This window comes from Acomys minous (assembly GCF_964271855.1).
Source record: "Acomys minous genome assembly, chromosome: 3".
Classification (NCBI taxonomy): domain Eukaryota; kingdom Metazoa; phylum Chordata; class Mammalia; order Rodentia; family Muridae; genus Acomys; species Acomys minous.
The window spans coordinates 126,084,234-126,108,172 of NC_140485.1; the positions used below are offsets into that span (position 1 = coordinate 126,084,234).

At 44.6% G+C, this 23,939-nt stretch overlaps 1 protein-coding gene and 1 pseudogene across 6 annotated transcripts in view; one reads left to right on the forward strand and one right to left on the reverse strand.

The window, feature by feature from the left end:
- The window catches only part of UTRN (utrophin), a 490,767-nt gene that overhangs the window by 36,206 nt on the left and 430,622 nt on the right, over positions 1 to 23,939 (forward strand). For 2 of the 5 annotated variants that reach the window (XM_084777011.1, XM_084777013.1), the window contains exon 1: positions 3,703 to 4,057. The exons of 2 other annotated variants lie outside the window; for them this stretch is intronic. In XM_084777011.1, the coding sequence (XP_084633137.1) occupies positions 3,718 to 4,057 (340 nt within the window). In that variant the 5' untranslated portion in view covers positions 3,703 to 3,717. Of the gene's footprint in view, positions 1 to 3,702; positions 4,058 to 15,442; positions 15,631 to 23,939 lie in introns of those variants that run through there. One more of the 5 variants, XM_084777017.1, reaches the window with a different exon arrangement.
- On the reverse strand, positions 62 to 664 carry LOC311593303 (large ribosomal subunit protein eL27-like; annotated as a pseudogene). Its single transcript has one exon. The product of its transcript is annotated as a large ribosomal subunit protein eL27-like (transcript).

The window sequence follows — 23,939 nt, forward strand, 5'->3', positions numbered from 1 at the left end:
TTTTTCTTTTTTCTTTCCTTTCTTCTTTCTTTCTTTTTAATTTTTAATGATGGAAATGAAATTATACATAAAAGGGAAGCTTCTGGAATAACCATTTGTTCTTCTCTGTCTTTATCATTCCTCAAACTTGACCTTGGCCTCCCGCCTGGCTTTACATTTTAGGGCTGGGTCTCTAAAGACATCCTTGTTGACAACAGTCTTGTCCAAGGGTATGTCTATAGTGTACCTGTTAGGCATGAAGTAATTGTAGTTATAAATTTTCACAAAGGACTTGATCTTTGGCCTCCTGGCAATTTTCTTCTTGCCTATAGCAGTTGTCACTTTTCGGAGAGAACGGTCAATTTCAGCCACCAGGGCATGGCTGTAAGGGTGATCTCAGGTGGCATCACCAATTTTCTTCATGATGATGGCTTTGTGTCCGGAGTAGCATCCAGCCAGGACCAGCACCACTTTCCCAGGTTTCATGAACTTGCCCATTTCAACCGCAAGTAGCTGGCACCCAGCAGAAAGGAAAGAATGATTCCTTCTTTCTTAAAACAAACAAACAAACAAACAAACAAAACAAACACAAAACTGACTTATATTTTTGTTTATGTGTATGTATGTGTGCCTACGTGAGTTCATGTGCACCACATGTGTGTTTTAAAAAGGGAGTTGGGTCTGCTGACAGGTGGTTGTGAGCCACCGAAAATGGGAGCTGGGGACCAGGAGTTCTCCGGAAGAATGGTAAGTGCTCTTAACCACTGAGCCATCTCTCCAGCTCCAGGGTTCTGTCCTCTTCTCGAATCCTTCAACTCTGTCCATGAAAAGGGAAGAAGGGAAATTTGAAAAAGAAAGAAAGAAAGAAAGATAGCAGGCATTTCCCTTTTGAAGGGATATGCTGTGGCTGTCGGCTGCAGCGTACTCACAGGGAAGTCGAGGAGTGTGGCTTGTGGCAAGAGGGCCATGTGCTGAGTTAAAACTGTCACATGTTTTACTCCTGTTGCAGAAGACAGGATTTCTGATGCTAACAAAGAAGGGGAGAATGGAAAATAGCAAAAATACTTTCTAGTCAGTGAGGCGGGTGTGATGAAGGGACAGCTCATGGAAGTCCTGTGCCTGAGCATGGCAACGGGGGAGCTGGCTCCAGGAGTCCAGATTTGCTCTCCCTTGGTGGCTCAGTTCTGTTATAGGAGGGGCTTTGTACCTACCTGTGCTCGCCTGCTTCAACTTCTATGTTCTCCATCCCTACGTCACTTGTAAGACTGATGTGGTATTACACACCTTTAATTCTAGCACGTGGGAGGCAGAGTCAGGTAAATTTCAGGTTGGCCAGGGCTACGTAGTGAGGCCATTCTAAAGCAAAGCAAAGCAAAACAAAACAAAGAACAAATAAAAACCAGCACTTGCAAGCATTGCTGTGGTCTAGCCTTGGCCAGTGAGCACAGGGCAGAGATCGCAGAGCAGGAGTCTGTGCTGTAGAAGGAGGTGTCTGGGATTGTGTGCTTGGGCCTGGGTCCGTGTGTCTCCTAGATTCTGAGATCTCTCTGGGTCAAGAAGGGGAAGAAGGAGCTGGGTTGTGGTGGCGCACGCCTTTAAACCCTGCACTTGGGAGGCAGAGGCAGGCAGATCTCTGTGAGTTCGAGGCCAGCCTGGGATACAGAGTGAGTCCAGGATGGCCAAGGCTACATCCTGTCTCAGGGGAAAAAAAGGGGAAGAAGAGGACGAAGGGGTCAGGAGCAGGGCCTCTAACACACAGGGTTTATTGCAAGGGTTCTTTCTTGTCTCACAAAGAAAAATTATCGAGTCCGTTGTCAAATGGAGTCACTTTCCTAATGTTTTCATTTCATTAATATTCATACTTATTTATAGTATGCATATTATTTATTTATCCACCCAGAGTAGCATAACTTTGAAATTAAATGGTGTGTCACTTTAAAATAGAAGTACAGGGAAGGAAGGGAAAAGGAAGAAGCCTGGTGGATAGTCACTTATTTAGCTCAGGGTTTTCAACAGCTTAAGACAAGAACACCAAAATCTTGGCGTGGCCCTTGCCATTCCATGGCAGTCTGCCCAGACCTGAGGGAGCCAGCCCTGGGAGTGAGTGCTAGATTCACTTTGAACAATCTAGAAATGAAAAGCAGCTACACAAGTCATAAGACTGTACCTGAAGGCTCCATTCCTTGTGGGGAGACAGTGCAGTCCTACGGCATTCCCCCTCTGACTAGCCTGGTGGTTCCCTCCCTTCCCCTCCCCCCCTACCCCCCAGTCACTGGCCAGGAGAGGCTAGGGCACCTATTCTAACCTCTCTCAGGGTTGAGCCACTGCTGTGCTCAGAGATGGCCATAATGTACCGATGACAAGTCTTCGATGTTGATGAGAATCTAGCCTGTAAAACTGTACTTGGTTGACCAGTGAGCTGACAACCTCTTTCAACTTGGGGCCGGCATAGACCCTTAATTCCTTTCCAAAACTCTTGGAACTGGGATTATGGGCGCAGCTGGGTGATAGAGTGCTTGTCTATCATGTATGAGGCCCTAGGTTTGATTACTGATACCCCTAAAACAAAGCCCTTAGGATTTGATATATTTCAGAATTGACTTTTCCTCTGTCTTCCACATGGTACATGTGCTGTATGATATATTAATGACTCCCCAGGGAGATTAGGGCAGGACTTTAAAAATTAGACATACCAGTAATTTTGCACAAAACATCTGGGGGCATCTGTTACAGTGACCATTTTATTTATTTATTTATTTTAATTTTTAATTTTTTTTTAATTTTTAAATTTTATTAATTTATTCATATTACATCTCAATGGTTATCCCCTCCCTTGTATCCTCCCATTCCTCCCTCCCTCCCATTTTCCCTTTATTTCCCTCCCCTATAACTGTTACTGAGGGGGACTTCCTCTCCCTGTATATGCGCCTAGGGTATCAAGTCTCTTCTTGGTAGCCTGCTATCCTTCCTCTGAGTGCCACCAGGTCTCCCCATTCAGGGGACGTGGGTGACCATTTTCTTAGTGCTATTTTACATACATTTCATTTGGAGTAGGTAGGCCTATCAGACCCAGGAGGAATATATTTCATTATTATTTTATTCCATCTCCTTAAAACAAAACAAAACTCCAAACCAGATGAGGGATCTGAGGTTTCGTTGCTTGCCCAGCCTCACCTTGCTTTGTGAAATCAACTCCGTTTAAAATGACGCTCTTTAGTTTTTGGTGATGGTGGGAACCCAAACCCAGGCTCGTCCACATATGACGCAAGCTCTGTAACCCTGAGCCGTCCTCCCTCCATTTTGCTGCGGGATCAAAAGTTGCTAATGTGCTTGTTGGAAGCTTTGGAAAGTCGGCCTGGTTTGTGGAAAGGCGGTTTCACACTCAGCTGCAGCTGAAAAGGGGCCCTCTTCGATTGTCACCATCCATGGTGATCTTGTTTTTGGAAGGGACACAGGACAAGAAGCAGGCCCTTGGCCTGCCTGTCCATCTTCCTCTTTTTGCCTTGTGGCTGCTTTTCTTGTGGCCACTCCTTGAGGCCTGCGGGGAGAGGGGAGGAATAGATCAGGGAGCTGTGGCAGGCTCCATGCCAGTGTGGGCAGCCCTGGTAAGAGTGTGGGCAAGGGGAGACCTTTTAGGGCTGGGGCTGGGTAGAATGGAGGAGGACTTGCAGGTGACTGAGATTGCGACACCACTGGGGCTGGTGAACTCTAAGCTCACAGTTTTCTTCTCACAAGGCAATGGCCCTTAATCTGCTCGGCCTGCTTGGCAGTGCTTTGCTTTTGAGAATATTAGGCCGAGCCATTCCTGGTTTGGTTGACATTTGGACAAGGTATCCTTGGAGGAGAGACAGGACCATAGGCACTCTCCTGTCCTCTCGTCTGTGCCACTGGGCCAGCTGGATTTCAGCCCTGCCAGCCACTGCAGAAAGCAACCCAGCAGGGGCTAGCCTGCCAGTGCACGAGTTCAGACAGCGAGGCACCAGCAGGAACCTGCCTGGAGAGAGAGCACTTGTGGTTGCAGGAGCCCTCGGGATCGCCCACAGTCTGAGGAACAGCTGTTTGTATAGCCACTTGCCAGGTGAGGTGAGCACGGTGGCCCTGTGAGATCATGATCGTTTGAGACGGGGTCCGTGGCCGGCCTGGTAGGATTCTTCGATCTGCACTTCATGCTCTGACATGGAAGCGGCAGCCTGAGGTGTTTCAGGATACATTTTCCCCAGGTGGTAGTTCTTCTCAAATCCATGCAGGGGTGAGGGGTGGGGACTGGGGCGATGGCTCACTGGGTGAGTGTGCGCCATAAAATCAACAATACCTGAGCTTGGATCCCCAGCACCCACGTGAAAGCCGGACGAGACCTATGTGAGGGTTAATCTTGATTGTCAATTTGACATACCCGGGAAGAAAGAATATCACGTGGGGATTGCCTCCATCAAATTGGCCTGTGTGCGTGTCTTTCTTTTAGAAACTGTGTTTTAAAGATTTATTTATTTTTATTTTATGTGTACGAATGTTTTGTCTGCATGTGTGGAACCACTCTCCACATGTGTGCACTAGGTGAAGTTGGAGGCCAGAAGAGGCCACTGGCTCTCTTGTAACTGATGGGTGTAATCTGCCATGTGGGTCCAAGGAACCAAACTTGCGTCTTCTGCAAGAGCAGCAAGTGCTCTTAAGCACTAAGCCATCTTTCTAGCTCTTGGGGGCATCTTCTTGATCACTAATCGATGTAGGGGGCCCACTCAGACACACAGACATCACACATAGACACACATACACACCATACACAGACACAGACACACAGACACACACACACAGACACACACACACAGACACACACACACAGACACACCACACAGACACACACATACACACAGACCACATAGACACACACATACACACACACCACACAGACAGACAGACAGACAGACAGACACACACACACACAGGCAGTCAGACACACACACACACACACACACACACACACACACACACACACACACACGGTGGAAAGAGTATTCCTAGGGCCTGGAATGTAGCTCAGGGATAGTACAGTTTCACCCAGGAGAGAATGCATGAGGCTCTGGAGTCTAGCCCCAACATGATTACAGGAAAAGAAAAAAGAAAAAGAAAGAAAGAAAAAAAGGAAGAATTAAGAAAAAAGAAATATCATTGGGTTCTCTTTAGATATATATGGTACTTGGTGGCTCTTCCTGACCTCATATAGTCGGATCACAGTGACTTCTATGGGAGTTGGGGTGTGTGTTTATGTTAAAAGAAAGTCTCGGCAGTTAGAAGGGTAAGTGTTAGTCTGTGGGTTTCTTTGTTAGTGGTATTTTCATTTACATTACTTTCATTGAAAATTAAACACAGTCTGTTAATCTTTTGCTTCATGAATCTGTAAGTTTTGGAGTCTTAGCTAACCAGAGTCAGTGTTCCTTATGGGACACATTAACTTTTAAAACTCCAGCCAGTTATTTACAGCACAAGGGCTAGCGACATGGGAACAGATTGATTGCTTGCTAAATGCAGAGCATGAGATGAAAATCTATTTTAAATGGAGAAAATATTTCCCCAAAAAAGTAAAGGGAGGTAGCGAGCTAGGGTAGGAAGGAGATTGGCTGCTTAAACACACACACACACACACACACACACACACACACACACACACACACACACCACACAACACACACACACCCCACATATAAAACCTATGTATGTGTTTTATACACACACACACACACACATATATCACATATAAAACATATGTATGTGTTTTATACACACACACACACACACACACTTTTTGTTTGTTTGTTTTTGAGACTGAATTTCCTGAGGTAGCTCTGGCCTAGAACTTGCAGCTCTGACCAGTTTGGCTTTGTACGTACTTGGATCTCAGCCTCCACAAGGCTGAGAGTAAAGGCACATGCCACCATATCTGACTGTCAGAACTCTTGTTTGCTTTATACATGCTATTCTATCTGTTGTCTTGTTAAACTTGGGATGCAAATTTGCCTCAACATGTCCTGTTGGGCAGAGCAATAAAGAGCTTGCTTAGTCACAAGACTGATGTTGTCTTTTAATTTTCCAAACTATATTTGTCAAAGTGTAACAGTTTTGTTTTAAGCTCCTGACCCAAATCCTTTTCCCCAGAACCTCATACATGAGACAGAGTGATGGAGGATAAGACTTCTTCAGCCCTGAAAATGTTGATGGTCATAGAATTCTCATTTGCACCAGAGAGTAATATGGTCGCAGGCAAATACCATGTTGATTGTCTTGTTTGTTTGTTTGTTTTGGGACAGAGTTTTAAGGTTAGCCTTGAACTTGGTATGCAGTTGATGACCTTTAGCTGGTTCTCTGGCCTACACCTCCCAAGTACTTACGGAGTTTGCTGGCATGCCCAGCAAGGGGCTAATTGTTAAAAACTAAAGCCAAGAGGGGGTTTTCTGGCAATCTGTCTTAATTCACTCTTTTGGTATCTTGGCTAATTACCACATTATTGTCTCAGTGATAGGACCTAATTCTTCTTTTTCTTCTCTTGTATTCATGTCAGTCTGGCCCTTCAGGGAACGCTTTGATACCAGACTTTTTCTCATAGGCCTGTTCCCACAGTTCAGTGTGAACCTGCTCTTTCAGCCAATCAGTCTTTTTGGTGTTTTGAGACAAGATTTAGTTAGGTAGCCGTCGATGGCCTCAACTTGCTGCTATATGGGCCATGCTGTCCTCAAACTCAGAGATCCAATCCTGAAGTCTGTGAGGAATAATAATAATAATAATAATAATAATAATAATAATAATAATAACAACAACAACAACAACAACAACAACAACAACAACAATAATACTAGGAAGAGGGAGAGGAGGAAGATGAAGAAAAGAGAAAAAGAAGAAGAAATGGGAAAAAAAACCCTACTATTTCTTTTCTGAGAATTTTTTCCGAGTTTGGCTTGGGTACTCTGCTTTTAGTATTACACACAGACACACACACACACACACACACACATACACACACACACCATACACACCATCTTGTAACATACACCAAAAATAGCTGGCCACTGTTCTGAGCTTACTTGAGGCTGCCATCACCGATGGAGCACAGTGTAGATCTCCAGGAACCATCTCTTCTAGCCATCTTTCCTTCCTGTTCCTTCCCAAGAAATGAAGTGGGCCTTATTTTAATTCCTTGTGTCCTGTAGTGAGCACAAGACAAAGTCCTGGGGGGAAAATCTTTTGAATTAAAGTAAAACTTCCTCCCAGCTCTGTCTTGTTTTTGGAATTTAAGTGAAATTCACTCTTCTCTTGGTATGGCGCAAGGTCTCCCTGTCCATCAGCTGTTGAGCCATGGGTCTGTCTTTTTCCCTTACAGATGCTGTTGTTGGCCATGCTAGGGTTTCTGCACGTGCATGCTGCGTTTCGTCGGAGATCCCAGCACCTAGGGATTCAAGTTGTTTTCTGCGATGCTTGCTGGTCCTTAGGATTTAGGTCATCATGCCTTGAGATGCCGTGGCTGATGAGCGTCCTTCTGTTTCCAGTCTTCCTAATCACCACTGTAAATAAGGAAGCTTGGCACTATTGTCTTGGGCAATTTTATATACCATAAGGTTTATTTGAGGCTTTGTGTATAGCCGTCCAAAGTTTTTTGTTCCAGCTTATTTATTTTTTTTTATTTTTTATTTTTAAATTTAAAAAATTATTTATTTATTTATTTTGTTCCAGCTTATTTAAAGTGAAAAAATTCAGTATCCGCTTTTGATCCCCAAGCCTCCACAAAAAGCCAGGTGTGTGGTGTGCACCCTTGTAATCCCAGCTCCTAGGACACCATGGATCCTTGGAATTTTCTGGTCAGCTACTGTCCCTAGCCTGATAGTCAGGCCCAAAGACTCAGGGATAGACCCTGCCTCAGAAAACAAGATGGATGAGCTCTGAGCCTACGGTATTCCAGGTGACTCTCTTAGGCTCCCATCTCTGTCGTTGGAGCGCTGGGGTTACAGATGTGTGCCACGGCATTGCCTTTCTGACGTCTGTCTCGAGGATGAGGGTTAGGTCGGCAGGCTTGCGTGGTTAGCGGTTTACCACCCGGACCGTGTGCCACTGCTCTGTCTGCTCATTTGCTACTTTACTTTCTGTAGGCTGTCGATGGGGGGGACAAGGGGACAGCTCCTGATCCTGTTTATGAGGTCACGTTGAAAGGGCTTGAGCTTAAATTTCAGGCCAGAGTGTTTTAAAGAACAACAATCATGGAGACAGCAACTGGCTGTTAATATTAATTATGTTATTCATTAAATTAGTTACTTTGCTAGTCATTATGAAATACAGTGTAAGTCAGTTAGAATATGCCCGAGCATCTGACATCTATACCGTGACATTCTCATGAGATTTCATGCTTTAGGAGGTGAGGGGACAGGAGGCTGAGGAAGAGACGGTTTACTCTGTGGCAAGGACAGTTGCTGCTTGCTAAGTAGGATTGTGAAGAGAATTGCTAATCAGGAAGTTTAGTGCCTGCCAGTGCTGTCCGCTCCTGCCAGTCTCAGTGTGGTGGAAGTGACTAGCAGGTCGTTGCTGTTGAGCTAGCTTCTGCTTCATTGAGTGCTGAGACCATTTACCTGACTTGGTATTTTTCAGTCTATTAAGTACTTTTCCAACACTTTCTGTTCCCTTGATGCCTTGCTTATTGGAATTCTTAAGGTGTAGAAAAGTGCTTTTCTCCATAACGGAGATGGGCCTGGGGCAAGATGCTGACTGAATCTAATAGGGTGACCCTGGCAGAGGCTACAAGGGTGCAGCTTCCTTCAATCAGCTGATTTTTGTTTTTGTTTTTCGAGACAGGGTTTCTCTGTGTAGCTTTGGTTGTCCTGGACTTGCTTTGTAGACCAGGCTAGCCTGGAACTCACAGAGATCCACCTGCCTCTGCCTCCCTGGGATTAAAGGCGTGTGCCATCACACCCGGTTTAGCTGGTCGTTTTAATTGCCTCTAGGTCATCATAGTAAACATGCTTGCACATGTTTCAGCGTTGGTTTAATTTTTACCTGAGGTACAGTTACAATTCAGCTCTACAGTGGCCCTAAATGGAGCGTGTCTTGTGGCACCATTAGAAAGTGGTGGAGATTTTGTGGTGAGTCCTAGAGGAAGGAAGTTAGGTCAGGGAGGCGGTCCTTCGAGGTGACGTTGGAATTCTTCCATCTCCAATTTTTGCTTCCTGACCACCTCAGAGTGAGCAGCTTTGGTCCTTCCTGTGTGCCTGGCCACGGTGTTCTGCCTCACCATCCATAGGCCCTAGAGTAAAGGAACCAGCAGACTAAGGATGAAAACCTTTAAAACGAGGATCCCAGATGCATCTTTTTATTTCCTTTAAATTATTGTTGTTACTTTGTTGCAGCAGGAGAGAGCAACTGACACCAGTGTCATTGGAATGCATGGCTGTATAGAAGTATTAGTGTACCTGGGAGTGCTTGCACATAAAAATTCTGCAATCCCAGCACTCCTGAATCCAGTACAATCTGAGTTTGAAACTGCTTTGTACTGCAAAGTATAACTCTGTTTCCAAAATAGAAGGAAAAAAAAACCCCACATGTTTTTATTAAGTTCTCTTAGGAGTATCACATCACTGCCCCCACCCCATTTTTCAATTTTTTTTTTTGAGACAGGGTTTCTCTGTGTAGCCCTGGATGTCCTGTCCTAGCCTCTCTTTGTAGACCAGGCTGGCCTTGAACTCACAGAGATCCACCTGTCTCTGCCACCTTGGTACTGAGATTAAAGGTGTGTGCTCCCAGCCGACATCAATTTTATTTTTACTCCTTAGTGTCTTTTGTGGATATATTAAATATACATCAAACAAAGCCATTCGTGGTGGTACGAGATAATTTTATAAGCTTCCCTGGTGTCTAGAGGCTTGATCATACTGGCTGCATGTGCACTTCTAAAAGTAATTTGGGTAACAGCTGCGGTTTCATGTAAGAAAACTCTCTTCTATCCACTTGAGAGATTTCCACCCTCAGATAGCCACAGTGTCCTTGGGTTCAAAGTCCTTTCTGGTCCAGAAGTTGGTCTTGAAGAAATAAATTTTCCCTGTAAGTCTGTGGCTCTCATAAACATTCATGTCTAAGGAAATAACTTCTGTTTGCAAAAGTCATAAACAAGCTCTTCTTTGGGTTGGGGACATCACAAACAGGCGAGCACTGGGCTTATAGAACCTGTTTTGGTTGTTTTTCTTTTCTACTTATTATTCTCAATACAGCTACAGTTTATCTAGTAAGTACAGATGAATTTTGAGTTTCTAGGCTTATATTTTCAGGGATCAATTGTGCTAAAATTTCTATAAAATTTTAATGCAACTTAGGATTTTGTGTGCAAAAACTGACTGTGTATTGAGTTTCTAAAATAGCAGCTGTAATTTGGCTGTATTAAAGGACAATGACTAAAGTAAAGCTTCACATTGAAAATAGAGGCTACACCATTTCATGTTGTAACTAAAAGTTCTCTTTCTGTGGGATTATCTTGTAAATTTTGCAGTCAAATTTTCAATTGATTGTAACCATGAAGAAAAAAATTGACAGTTAACAGCTGATGTTATTTATAGTGTTGTCTAGTGTGCTGTAATCCCCATCACTTAGGATGCTGGAACAAGAATAAGGCCAACCTGGGCTACAGAGTGCAGCTATATGTCAAATAAAGAAACAAACAAAAACAACAGCAAAACTCCAAATAAACAAAAACCAAACCAAACCAATCCAAACAAGCAACCAACCAAACAAACAAAAATAAAGAAAAGAAGAAGAAGAAGAAGAAGAAGAAGAAGAAGAGAAGGAGGAGGAGGAGGAGGAGGAGGAGGAAGAAGAAGAAGAAGAAGAAGGAAAAAAGAGAAAATAAAAGAAAAGAAAAGATAAAAGGACCATCTTTTGGCATCTGTGGTCATGAGAACCATGCTTTTCTTGCCCACTGTCATCATATGCAGCTCATGTCCAGGCTTGTGGAAATGAGGCCATTTTAGATCCATCCTAAGTGTAAACTAAAGAAAGCAAAAGTTACATTCATTTATTCATTAGTATTTTTGTTTTTATTTATATGTGTACATGTGTGTGTGCATGCGTGCATGCGTGTGTGTGTGTGTGTGTGTGTGTGTGTGTCTGTGTCTACTTGTCTATTTGTGCATCACAGAAATGCAGTGCCAGAGGATTTCCATCCCTGGGAAATGGAGTTACAGTGGTTGTGAGCTGCTTTGTGGGTGCTGGGAACTGGGAAGGAAGACCAGTCATTGGTCTTAACCTTTGAGCCATCTTTTCAGCAGCATGAGTGAGAAAATTTAATCTCAAAGCCCACCTTCAATGGCCTACTTCCTCCAGCATGGCTGCACCACCTAACTCCCCTCAAACATCGCTGTCACCCATGGACAATGTATTCAAATATTGGAGCCTATGGGGGACATTCTCATTCATCCGTACCATCCAGGGTACTAAGCCTTTAAGAGTTTGTTCTTATTGGACTTTCCAGGTCCAAACCTTAGTAACAGTACTTAGATATGTACACTTAGATAGCCAATGGGAAAGAGGTAAACCCCTTAGCAAAGCTGGGGCAGGCTTGCTGCTAACTTTTCTTTTAGTCTTGGTGGACTAAAAACAAGGTATGGTTTACAGAGATGGCCCAGTGATAAGAGTGCTTACCTTGCAAACATGAGATCAAATCCCTGGTACCCATGCGGCAGTCGAGGCATGGCTGCTCTTGTACTACCAGTGAGAAATGGAGATGGGCAGATGCTGAGGGCTCACTGGCAGGCTAGCTTAGCCAAACATTTAGAACCCCTGTCTCAAGAGAACAAGGCAGGTAATGGAGTAAAACACCGATCTCCTGCTCTGGCCTTAGTGCATGTGTATGTGGGCGTGGGCACTTGCACCCTTACACATCATGTGTATGCACTGTGCATGCATCTCTCACACACATACATGCACAACGGAAAAACAAACTACATGTGTTTATTTTTGTTTAAGAATTGAGAAATATATAGTGAGAGGTTTACTTTAGAAATAATTTATTGAGAAATGCTATTGGGAGTATAGAAGATAAAACATAATACCACTTTTTGGGCAGTCACATACTGCTCGGTGAATAATACGGTCCCCTACGTATTTTCCCATAGTGTCTTTTACCAGTAGCAATATATTGCTGTGATTACCCTAGCATTTCATATTCCTTCTATGAGGCCTGGTAGACTCCATGGCTTTAGAAATCATATTCATGGTCACACTTTCATGTGGGTTTTCTAAGGCAAGTTTCTCTTTTCCCATGACATCTATATATATATTACTTTTTGTATTGCTAGTGATGGTGGAAAGTTTTCCACTAGATATTTTCACTTGTATTTAGATGCTTAGTAACGCTGCCCAACTTTTGGACCCTGGAGTTCTGAGATGATCTCTTCCCAGTATTCTCTGACTTATACCCCACTTTGACAGCTACTCTCTGAGGTCAGCTATAGGTGTGGGTGAGTGTTGTGTTGGTGCAGACCCCATAACATTGTAGAGCTGTAAGATGGTTGAAAGGACCACTGATGTCTCTCCTTTGCTGCGATGTATGAACACAGAACACTGTAACAGTTGAGGGATGGAAGGTGCTCAAACGGACCCACTACTTTCTTTCTTTCACTTTGTCACTGAGGTGTCTCTGTTAAGGAGGAAAATATGATTTTACAAAGATTAAATTGTTCTCCTTAAATGGTTAAGGTCCCTGACTCTCTAGTCCCTCTGTGTCTCTGGGTACCTGGACCTCAAGGACCCTCACATTTCATCTACCGTAGACGTCTGGTGAGCGTGATGTTATCAGTTTACAGATCCTCAGATGAGCGTAGCGAGGTTTGCACTTCTCAAAGAAATTTAGGATCTGTCTTCAGTGTGAGGCTGGTGTGGGTGTGTATTTAGGAAGGTATGAGACACCTGTAGCGGGCTGACTATGAAAGCCTTGGAATGTAAATATCAGATTCATGGATACTGGGTGAGGAAAAAGAGGGGGAAGGATGTAGGGGTCATTTCCCTCCTGCTATTTTGCCCTCTAACCTGAGTGATTGAGAAAGTTATTGAATGGAACGAACGGGAGGCACTGAGTGGAGCCGGCTAGAACCTGTGTTAACTTTGTATTATAGGAACGCTGCACTGTGCACTCTTATAGAACAGCCTAGATCATGCGTCCGTTGGCTGCTAAGGAGACGCTGCTGAATTTGAATTTAGGGTGTTCTGGCAACTTTTCCTGTGTGAGCCAACACCCTACATGGTGCCCCTGGTTCTCAAACGCCATCGAGGGCTAGCCCCTGCATTCTCACGGAAGCTCTTTCCTCTTGGTGTGCCGTGGCATTAACTGTTGACTGATTACAGCCGCTTCTGGTCAGGTGCTGTTGAGGCCTCTGCTATTCCTGACTGACTTGTGCTGATGTCCATAGAGTTGCTACAGTTAATGAGGAAGGGCAGATCTCCACTTGGGAAGCTGGGTTGGAGACCCTAGGAAGCAAGAGAAATACATTGTGTGCATGCTTGGCAATCTCCTTCAAACCCATTGTGTACAGGGCTCAATGGTGAATCAGTCTTAGGATTTTTTTTTTTTTTTTTTTTTTTTTGCTTTTCAGAGTGAGTGGAAATATGGTCAGCCTACTGGAAACAGAATACAAGTGTTCCTTAGTGTGCCCAATGTGTGTGTGTGTCACTCATGGTTAGGATTTTCAGTTTTCCTTTGTCTTTCCTCTTACCCCTGTCTCTTTGGAGCATTTTAGCAGTTGGCTAAAGCCAAGCAAACAACTTTAAATGTACAAAATGAAATTCGTGCACTGTAAAAGAAGCCAATGATATTGACACACATTTATCAAAATACTTACAAAGCCTGTGCTGGATGTTCGTGCTTGGCTAGCGTCTTTAGCAGCGCACTCTAATGGCTTGTACTGTCATGCTTTCCTAAGCCAAATTGTGCTTTGCAGAGTACCTGATACAGCTGCAAGGTAGTGTGAGGATGTGGAGGTTTAGAAAAGAAGTAAGTTTGTGTGTGTGTGTGTGTGTGTGTGTGTATGTGAGAGAGAGAGAGAGAGAGAGAGAGAGAGAGAGAGAGAGAGAGAGAGAGAGAGAGAGAGAGAGGAAACAGCTTGCAGGAGTTGGTCTTCCATTATGTGGGTTCTAGGGGTCCAACTGAGGTTTTCAGCTGTGTTGGCAAGCATCTTACTTACTGAGCTTTCTCCCAGCTTTGTGCATGTTTTTTTGTGGGTGATACATACCTGCAAAGATAGCAGTGTGTTTTGAGATCTCTCTTCACAGTGGCAGGGGATGCAGTTTCCTGTAAGCAGTTAGTGAGAACATCTGTTTCTTTTTTTCCTGTCGGAATTCGTGGACTTCCTACCCAGGATAAAGATGAAAATATCAAGTGCCTGCTGGTTTGCTCAGAGCCTGGCTGTGGCAGCTAAATGCTATGGAAAAACCTTTATAACAGACATTTATCAAAATACTTTTAAATGTGTTTTAAGTGGAAATACTCGTTCTGTGAGTGCTCCCTACTGTGTACTCTGTGCTAGGCATCAGCAACAGCATTGGTGGATTTCACCATCATGGTGCCTGGATTCTTGAATGTGCCCAATGGTAGGAAAAAAAAAATACTGATAGCAGACTGCAGACTATACAGTTGCTTAGTTGCCTAGGTGATAAATGTTGTGCAGTGCTCTGAGAGGGAATCACGAGGGTCTACGATAGGCTGTGGAGATTATGGAAGGCCTCCTTAAAGCAGCCATAATAGCCAGTGCTTCAAGGTGTCTGGGTTTGTGTGGGGCCTAAGTTGGCAGAGCACAGCCCATAGGAAACCTGCACGAAGCCAGCAATTGTGGACGCAGTGCGTGCAGGGCTGTGTACTGAGATTGGCATTTTACTCAGTAGTGTTCCTCCTCCTGATGGAACAGGCGTCATTTACCTTTCAGTCTGAGAGCCTGCATTATTTAAGATTTTAGTAGATGGATCCCTAAAAGCTTTAGAGACTCACACGGATTACCGGGGGCTGAAAATTTAATTGCAAAGCCAAGAGAGAATAGATTGTAACATTTGTAAGAAGCTCCCTGGCAAGAGTTAGAAACTTGGGGACAGGTATTTGTTGCTCAGTTCCTCAATATTTTTGCTCAGTCTCAGGTTTTCCTTTGGCTTGAATGTCTGGGAAACCTAAGGGGACACGAGGGGAAAGGCAAGGGGAGAAAAGCTTGGCTCCCTGTGTTTGCTGAACCAGTAGAGCTGTGGTGTTTGTCGAAATGCATGGTTTGCTGGCCTAAGCAGATAAGGGTTGTCACACGTCTGAGTTTTTAAGGCGACAGGCTCCATGCCTAGCAGATCTCTGAGGTGCACACCAGGATTGGGCTCTGCTCAGGGGCAGGAATGTGACCAATCTGGTCCGGGCAGTTAGGGAGGGACTCTTGTCTCCTTACTCCCATATACTTCGGCTTATACTTTGGCTGTGTTTTTCAATTGGACTTCGTCAAAGCAAGGTCTCCAGCCGAGGGGGCGATGCACATCTTGGTGACTTCACAGAGCATGTACTGCTGCTGGCTTGGGAATTGAAACCACATTTGGAGGGCCTGCTGAGCCAAAGAGAAATGGAAGTGACATCCGAATCCACAGATGGCGCCAGCAGAGAGTCACAGGCAGGTAAAGAAGACTCGCCCAGAATGGTGTGGTTACCTGGACTTTTTTGTTCATAGGAGGTAAACTGAGGCATGATTCGTTCAGACAAAAAAACTGCATGAAAATGATTGAGTGACATATTTGAAACGATTTTGGTTTTTGGATGACCAGAGAGTATTTCAAACAAACATTCCTGTAATGTTATTTTTGCAGTGTGTGAGTTTTAAAGGAAGGATTTGACACCGTCAGTTACTAAAGATGTTTTGGAGCCATGATTGCCTCTGTTAACCAGACTTGCTGTCCTTCTGGTCTGTCTTTTACTGCCTGTCCGTACAGTGTGGGAAGGATTAGGCTCCTGGTCTAGACTACTGATTGAGGGGGGAAAAAAAATCCATCTTTCCCTGAGATGGATGGTTTGCTCAGAAGTGTCTGTTGTGTGACAATCATGTTGGGGTAGCAGTCTTGCTGCCCCGACTCCCAAGTCACAAATGAGCCATGGGGCTTAATTGTGGCACTAAAGTCTCCCAGGTTTTGAATAAACACCCCTGTATCTATTTCTTTTGCCTATTTCTCCCCGGTTTGTTTTCTTACTGACTTGTCATTTAATCTCTGCTGGTGCTAACTTGTGTGATGGGCTGCCTAGAAACATAAATACAGCCGGATCCCTGCTTCAGAGCTTTGAACAGCAGCCCTGTGTGGTGGTGTGCTAAAGAGGCAGGTTCGTGAGTTGTAGTAGGTACTGAGGTTGGGGCCAGAGGTGAGATGGGGCACACGCTAGAGTGCTGCTGCTTCTGGGAGAATCAGGGAACGAATGTCTCCCCAAAAGTGGGCTTTTGAGACAGAAGAGAAAAGTCTAGAGGAATACCAGGCGTGTGGGAACATATGGGTGAGGACACACCTTCATTGAACAGGTGAGGTGATGGTTTCTGGTTTGTAATGTGCCTGCACTCTCTGCCCACTGCTCCATCCAGCCACATGGGTGGGTCTTAGGCTCTATGGTTAGTGCCCTGGTGTGCTGGTCCTTAGCCCTTGGCTGCCTTCCTCTCCTCTGTCTGGGTTTGGGCATTCAATTAAAGTGCACCTCTGTCCTGACTCCCATCTGTAGTGGATTCTGTGCTGTAATCCTCTGCCATCTGCCCACTGGTTTGCTTCAGGGCACCTGCCACAGCTGCTAAGTGTGCCGTTTACCTCAGGCTTCTTGGCCTTCCAGGTCTTGTTCTCAGAGTTTTGAAGAGTGCCTGTCCCTAGGATTACAGATCCCGGGCATGAGGATGAAGGAGTGAAGAGATGTCACTCAAGAAGCAAAGGCACTTGTAACGGACCGTTACTTCTGTCTACTGCTTGAAATTTGAGGCTATTCTGACCGGAGCACTAAGGATTTCCTTTACTGATTCTTATTCAGGACCTCTGGGTGTGGCCTCAGTGGAGTTATTTTATAGGAACAATTTGAGAAAGACATGTAAGTATTAAAAAAAAAAATTCAAGCACGTAGGGAAATAGAAAAATACTGTTTGGAATAGTTGTCACAAAGGGGGAAATGAACAATTTCAAAGAAAATGACGTGATGAGTATCTTTAGATACACATACTTTATGATATTTTATATTCATTTTTCACATCTTGTCTAGTTTTTAGACATGGCCTGATGGTGCTGATAATTACTCTTATCTGTGCTCCGAACGCTGTGTTCATATAATTAACACCATATAATTTAGCGCACTTAAACCCTTTAAGTTTCATTATTAGTAATGATGTTCTCACACTGATAGAGTGCCTTTATCCCTGTAACAGACACCAGCGAGTAGCCTCAACTCCATTGTCTTTTTTTCTCCACTAATACTGTCAAGATTTTTGTTGTTGTTATTTCTTTATGTTTGTTTTTTTGGGGACCACGTTTTTTCTGTAGAGCCCAGGCTGGGTTCACTGTGTTCTGAGGCTGGCCTCCATCTGTCCTGCCTTACCATCCCAGGATTGCAGGCCCATGCTACCACACCCAGCTTCTTTTGCCAGTTTTTATATCTCACCAAGCAGCTTCGTTTCTACACCATTTATTTTCACTCATCTTTTCCTTACATGTGTCACCCACAGCTTAAGACATTTTTTTGAAACATGGAATAAGACTACGCCACAAAAGTTATTTGGTATCTTCTGTGCTAGAAGGTGGAAAATGCTCGCTCTAGCTGCCCTGCACTGTAGTCCAAGGGATGGCAAACCAGCTATCTCCAGGGAGGATTATGCGCCCAGCCATGCCTCTTGCCCTTGGAATCTGATTCCCCATTTTTGTTCTCTTTTTGGCCAAATGGAAAAACAAACAAAAAGAAGCCCATAAACTTAAAATACTTTAATTAATTGTTTGAGAATTTTATTCGATGTATTTTGATCTTATTCCTCATCTTAACCCCTCCAGATCCACCCTACTTACCCGTCCTTCCAGCTTCATGCCCTCTAAAAAGACTATGTGCAACCTTGGGGATGAGATTTCGGCTATCTTTACTTATAAAGAGCATTTTCTGCTGGCCTCTTGTTTCGTTCATTCTCCGTTCGCTCACTCACTCATTAGGTAACTATAGATTGCCTTCCCAGCATGTGCCAGCGCCCTAGGCCTTAAAGATGGTGTGTGATGACTGGCTAGTGCTTCAATTATTTTATAGTCAAGTGTGTTTCAAGTGGCTGCATGAGAGAAGTTAACACTGTGGTCCCTTTGGTGTGGCTGGAGAAGGTGATGCTTTTTTACTTCTGACATCATTGCCTAATGGTAGGTTTCTCTGTTTGGCTCTTTGCCCTGCAGAGGGGAAGCTGTTTTGAGACTTCATATATTCCCAGACCCACACACCTGTTGCTGACTATTCTTAATTATCAAATCCACAGCCTAGAGTCGTTGACTCTTGCATCCCTTTCTTCCCTGCTTTTTTTCCGGTGTGGTCGTGGGGTGAGGGGTGGGTTTGGGGGGGGGGTGTCAGAAAGTGACTTGGAGTGGTGTAGCCAACCTCACTGGTTCCTCAGGCCTGTCTTTCCAATACATTCAGGAGTAGTCAGGTTGGCGATCTTTGTCCTTGTGTTGCTGAGAGCCACGTCTCAGTGGGCTTGTGAGTCCATGGCATGTATCCGGGCCAGGGTTCAGGGTGGCAGTGGCTGTGACAGCTGCTGCTACCTGACACCCGGAACCACAGTGCTTTGAGGAATGTCTACTTCCTCTTGGCATCAGTTGTTATCTGGCTGTCACTGTGAGGAAAAGGAAGTGTTGTATAGTATCATTCACTTTCATAAAACTAACTCTCTGCGTTTCCTGTGGGTCCAGTTAGTGTCCTTTGGAGCCAGGGAGCCGCCTCAGAAGGGACAGGATCTGGCAGAAGGAAACAGTACTGGGCTGAGCCACAACTGAAGTAAAAGACTGAGTTTCTTTGGTGTTTTCCTTGCTGTCACAAAACCTCACTTACCTCACGTTCCAAGTTGGAGTTAGAATCCTGACACAGAATAACCTATAAGAGTGCCGTGGACATCAGCGGCGGTCAGTGCGAATGAGTGGTGAAGGCCAGCAACCCCCCCTAAGGGGATACTGACCGAATCACATACCAAGCACTGAGTGGGTGCATTTGTTGCTGTAGCCTGCCGCTGAATCGGCATCCAGCTGGAAGTTATTTGAGCCCAATACACTTAATTAGAAAAAAACCAGCTTTGTAAAACAAACAAACAAACAAACAAACAAACAAACCAGCTTGGTTATATTTACAATATAACACGGGTTATATTGTACCTTACACATAGGGACTCCCCAGAGAGAAGGCTTTTATGACAAAAGGTAGTGACTGCTGAGCTTGGCGATGGTTTGCCCACTGTAGGGGCTGCCCTGGACCTGGACGCCGGTCTCTGTTTCTAACTTCCTTGAATCGCTGTATTCTCCTTCCTGGCACAGTTTCTGAGCTCCTTTCACTAACCTGCCTTTCTTGTTGTGCTGATGAACCCTGTCATCACAGGCCAGCTCTGGGCTTCTGCCTTGAGCAGAGTCCATTCCAAGCTGTTTTCCTCAGCCCCTGCTTTTCTTTGTTCCTTTGGCAGGCTCTGGCCAGTCAGCTGTAGGACTCAAACTGATCCCTGGAATAGAGACGCAGCAGGTGCCATGATATCTGGCTTGCAAGCTGATCACTTGGCTGGCCTGGGAGCCATCTCTTTCAGGGCTGTAGAGCACAGAATAGATTAATCCCCCCTCCTTCCAAATCTATTGGTCAGATGACCAGCCCATGCCACCTGTTTACTGGAACCTGCTGCTGAGGGTCCTGATTTGGGAATGCTGGAGTGAGAACTAACACTTGTCCTCTCTGTCCCTCAATTGGACACTTTCTTGTGATTCTTCCACACTATGTTAGGGACTGTGACAACAGTTAGTCAGTAAAGTGCTTGCCTTGGTGGGGTCCTGAGTTTAATTTCCAGAACTCACGTGAAAAAAACTGAATGTGCGGACATGTACTTGTAATCTTTGCTGAGGAGGCAGAGACAGGAGGAGCGCTGGGGCTTGCTGGTCATTTGGTCAGTAAGGGGACATTTCTCAAAAAACAAGGTGGACAGTGAGTAGGGAAGACACTCAAGGTTGACTTTTGGCCTCTACAAGCACCTGTGCCCATGTACACACACACACACATATACACACACACACACACATGCATATACTGCACACAGAGACATACACATATGCCTGCATGTGTGCGTACAGAGAGACACAGACATACACAGATGAACACACATATACCCACATGCAGGAGCATACACACACACACATAGACATATAACACACTTGCATGTACCTTCACACAGACACACACAGACCACATGCACACCACACACACAAAGACATGCATGCACACGTACACACAGAGAAAGATACACACATGCGTGTGTGCACACCACACGCATGTACACGCACACAGTGACACAGACGCACACAGAACACACACACACACACACACACACACACACACACACACACACACACACACACACACACCCGGATGGCAAATGCCTCCAGTTCTTTTCTCAGGCTAGGTTCTGTCTAGTTATTATCTGGCTTTTTCCACTTTCTCCACAGTTCTGCCCTTAACTGTCATAAATAGATGCTTATCTCATTCTCAGTGGAGAGAGATGACACACGAGAGTCTGAGTGGGTGGTGTGGCCATGTTTGGACGAGACTGTTTTTATGTCAGCAGCTGCAGGCTGGATCTGCAGATGACTCACATGTGTTAATCCCTGGATCTTCTGAAGAGAGAGCACCCTCAGATTTGCATGAGGGCATTCGCTCAGGGAGAGAAACAGTTCTGTGGTCAGGGTTGAAATGCAGACAAATGTGTCTGGTGGACTGGAGTGGACGCGGTGCCCATGGAAGCCAGTTTGTGAACAGGCATAGCATTGCCTTTTAGAAGGAGCAGCTGATAGGCTGGTTCTCTGAGCCAGACTTCAGCGTTTGCACATGGAATCTGAGACAGTGACAATAGTTAGGAACTAGGGGAATCAATACCTTTAGTTACAGAGTGTCAGTAGGAAGATGGGCAGTGGCAGGTGACAATGAGGCAGTGTTCTGAGCAAGCTTGTCTGAATCCACAGGCTAGTGGGCAACATTTAGTTGTTTTTTCTCATTGGACTTTATTATTGGTGACAATAAAGGGAAATCTATTAGATACCTTCTTCACACCTTGCTATGAATCCTGAACATTCTAGAACTCTCTAGAAACTAGTGCTTTCTTTACAATGCCAAAAGGTGTACTTAAGGAAAAGTCACTTAATGTCTCTTGTTTGACAGTGCAAACCCAGATATGCTGGCACATGCCTGTGATCTTAGTACTTGGCAGGTCAAGGCAGTAGGGTTGTTAAGTATGACTGTAGCCTGCTCTCTAGAGTGAGATTGTCTGAAAAAACCCAAACCAGATCTGGTTCAGGAGTCGAGAGCATGTGTGTATTCTATTTGCAGAGGACCTGGGTTTGATTCCCAGCAGCCGTGTTGAACACCTCACTACTGCCTGTGTCTCAGCCCCTGGGAGTCTGACAGCTCTGCCTCTCTGGGGATCTGCAGCCAGATGTGGCTCCACCCACCTACCCAGCTGAAAATAAAAACAAATCTTTGAAGAAAAAAAAAAAACTAAACTAAATGAAACAAACCACCACTACCACCACCAAGAAACTATGTAGATAATCCAGAACACCAAGTGTCCTTTTATTTTTTTAAAAATAGTATGTCTAAGTCTGGCCAGTGATGGTGCGCTCCTTTAATCCCAGCACTCTGGAAGCAGAAGCAGGTGGATCTCTGTGAGTTTGAGGCCAGTCTAGTCTGCAGAGAGAGTCCCCAGGACAGCCAGGGCCACGCAGAGAAACCCTGTCTTGTAAAACAACAAAACAAAACAGTGTTTCTAATTTCCTCTTTTCTTTTTTCAGTGTTTGTGTTTTGTTTATCTTTCCTGTCTTTGTAAATAACTGTCCTTGCTTCCCTGAAGAGCCCAGTCCACAGCCTTACTTCCTGCTAGGTGCTTGTAGTGGTAGTGGCTATCCAGTGGCTCCTGCTCTAAGCACATCACTAGGTTTCTCCTCTGGCTGTGGCCCATCTTGCTTCTGCAAAGTGCTTGCCGTGCCTGGCATCCTGAAGTGTTGGTTTGTTTTGTCGCAGATCCCTGTGAGCTGGTAGATGAAACCACTTGCCACTTATACCAGAAAGCGACACTGGCATTGAGAAGCAAGCTGGCTTCTTACTCAGACAGGCACACCCTGCTGTGAGGGGTGTGTCTCCCCCTCCCATCCCCCCTCCCCCCCCTCCCCAACTTGCTCACAAAGCTCCAAAGCTGTGATGCTAACTTTTCTCCTCACTGAAAGATGTGATGGATTGTTTTTCTCCCTCTGGATTAGTTTTCCTAATTGTGAGAAAAGTTGTCTAACCTCAAACATGACTCCTAGGAATTCTCCCTTCGCTTCTTTATTCCAAGTTACTGTTCTCGCCATTGAAACACAACTAATTATTAAGCACATGGGGGCGGGGCATTTCTTATCCCTTGTGTGGTTGGGGATGATTCCTTACTTTTCAAAGTGGGTCATAGATTTGCCTCTCTGTAACTTGGTTTTGTCAATGATAATGTCTTTCAACTCCGTCACTATACTAATATGGTAGTAAGGACATGATTGTAGAATTTATTTATAGCCTTGTTGCTTTGGAAAAATGATCTGATGAGAAATTACTCCGCCCATGAAATACCATCCTTGGCTTTGCTTTTTTGGGGTTTGATTATTTTTACAAGCGTTTTTCCTGGCGTTGACTTTTTGTCGTGAATCACATCAACAATATTTTGAACATTCTCAGTACAGGCTGTTAACATTGTGTGAAGAATTCTTTTCATGTTAACATGAAGGGTTTTTGCTAATAATCCTTAATGTGATTAAGAGCCAAGATAGAATTTCATAGTTAGACAGGAATGATTTAAAGACGTCCTAGAATGTCTTTTGAGGAAAGACTGTTTCTTATGGGTTCTATATAAGTGGATTCAGCTAGCTGTGGATCAAAAATATTTGGGAAAAGTTGCCTCTCTAGTGAACATGCACAGACATTTTTTTCATTTTATTCCTTAAATAAGGTAGAATTAGGAGCACTTATATTGTAGTCCTTACTGTGAGTCATTTACAGATGCTTTCAAGTTTGTCAGTGGATGCGAATATATCTATCTTATATAAGGGACTTGAGCCTCTGGGTTTTGGTACCTGCCTGGAGCCAATGCTTTTCAGATACTCAAGAGAACTGTACCCTAAATAGCATTGCTCTGACGAAAACATTACAGAGAGGGCTGAGGATGCGGCTCACTGATGGAGTAGTTGTGTAGCATGCACAAAGCCTACTCTTAGTACCACGAAGGAAAAAAAACAAGTTAATTAGGTTGTGAGATTCTTCTGTTTTTCATGTTTATAGTCCTGAGTGTAAGGGATGTAGACTGGCTAAGTAGAGCCAAGTGATGTGGTTCATGTTGTGGGGTGTGTAACTGGTAGAGACTGGACTCCATCTTGCACAGGAAACCTCTGGGGACTTTGGAGCTGTACAGCTGTAGAAAGGACATTTGGGAGCTCCTCCAGAGGGAGGATGCAGGGGGAGAACCTGGAGGTGGGGCCAGCTTTGTAGGTATATTGCCCTGAACACACCAGGGGAACTCAAATGTGGAAGAGTAGTGGGGGAGCTTGGTGAGGCTATGGAGTTTATGAGTAGACAGTCACGGTCCTTCATCTGCAGCTGTGCTACCCAAAGGAAGCTAGGAAGCTGAAAGGTATTTTCCTTGTAACACATTTGAAATTAGACCCGAGCTTGACCAGAACTCTGT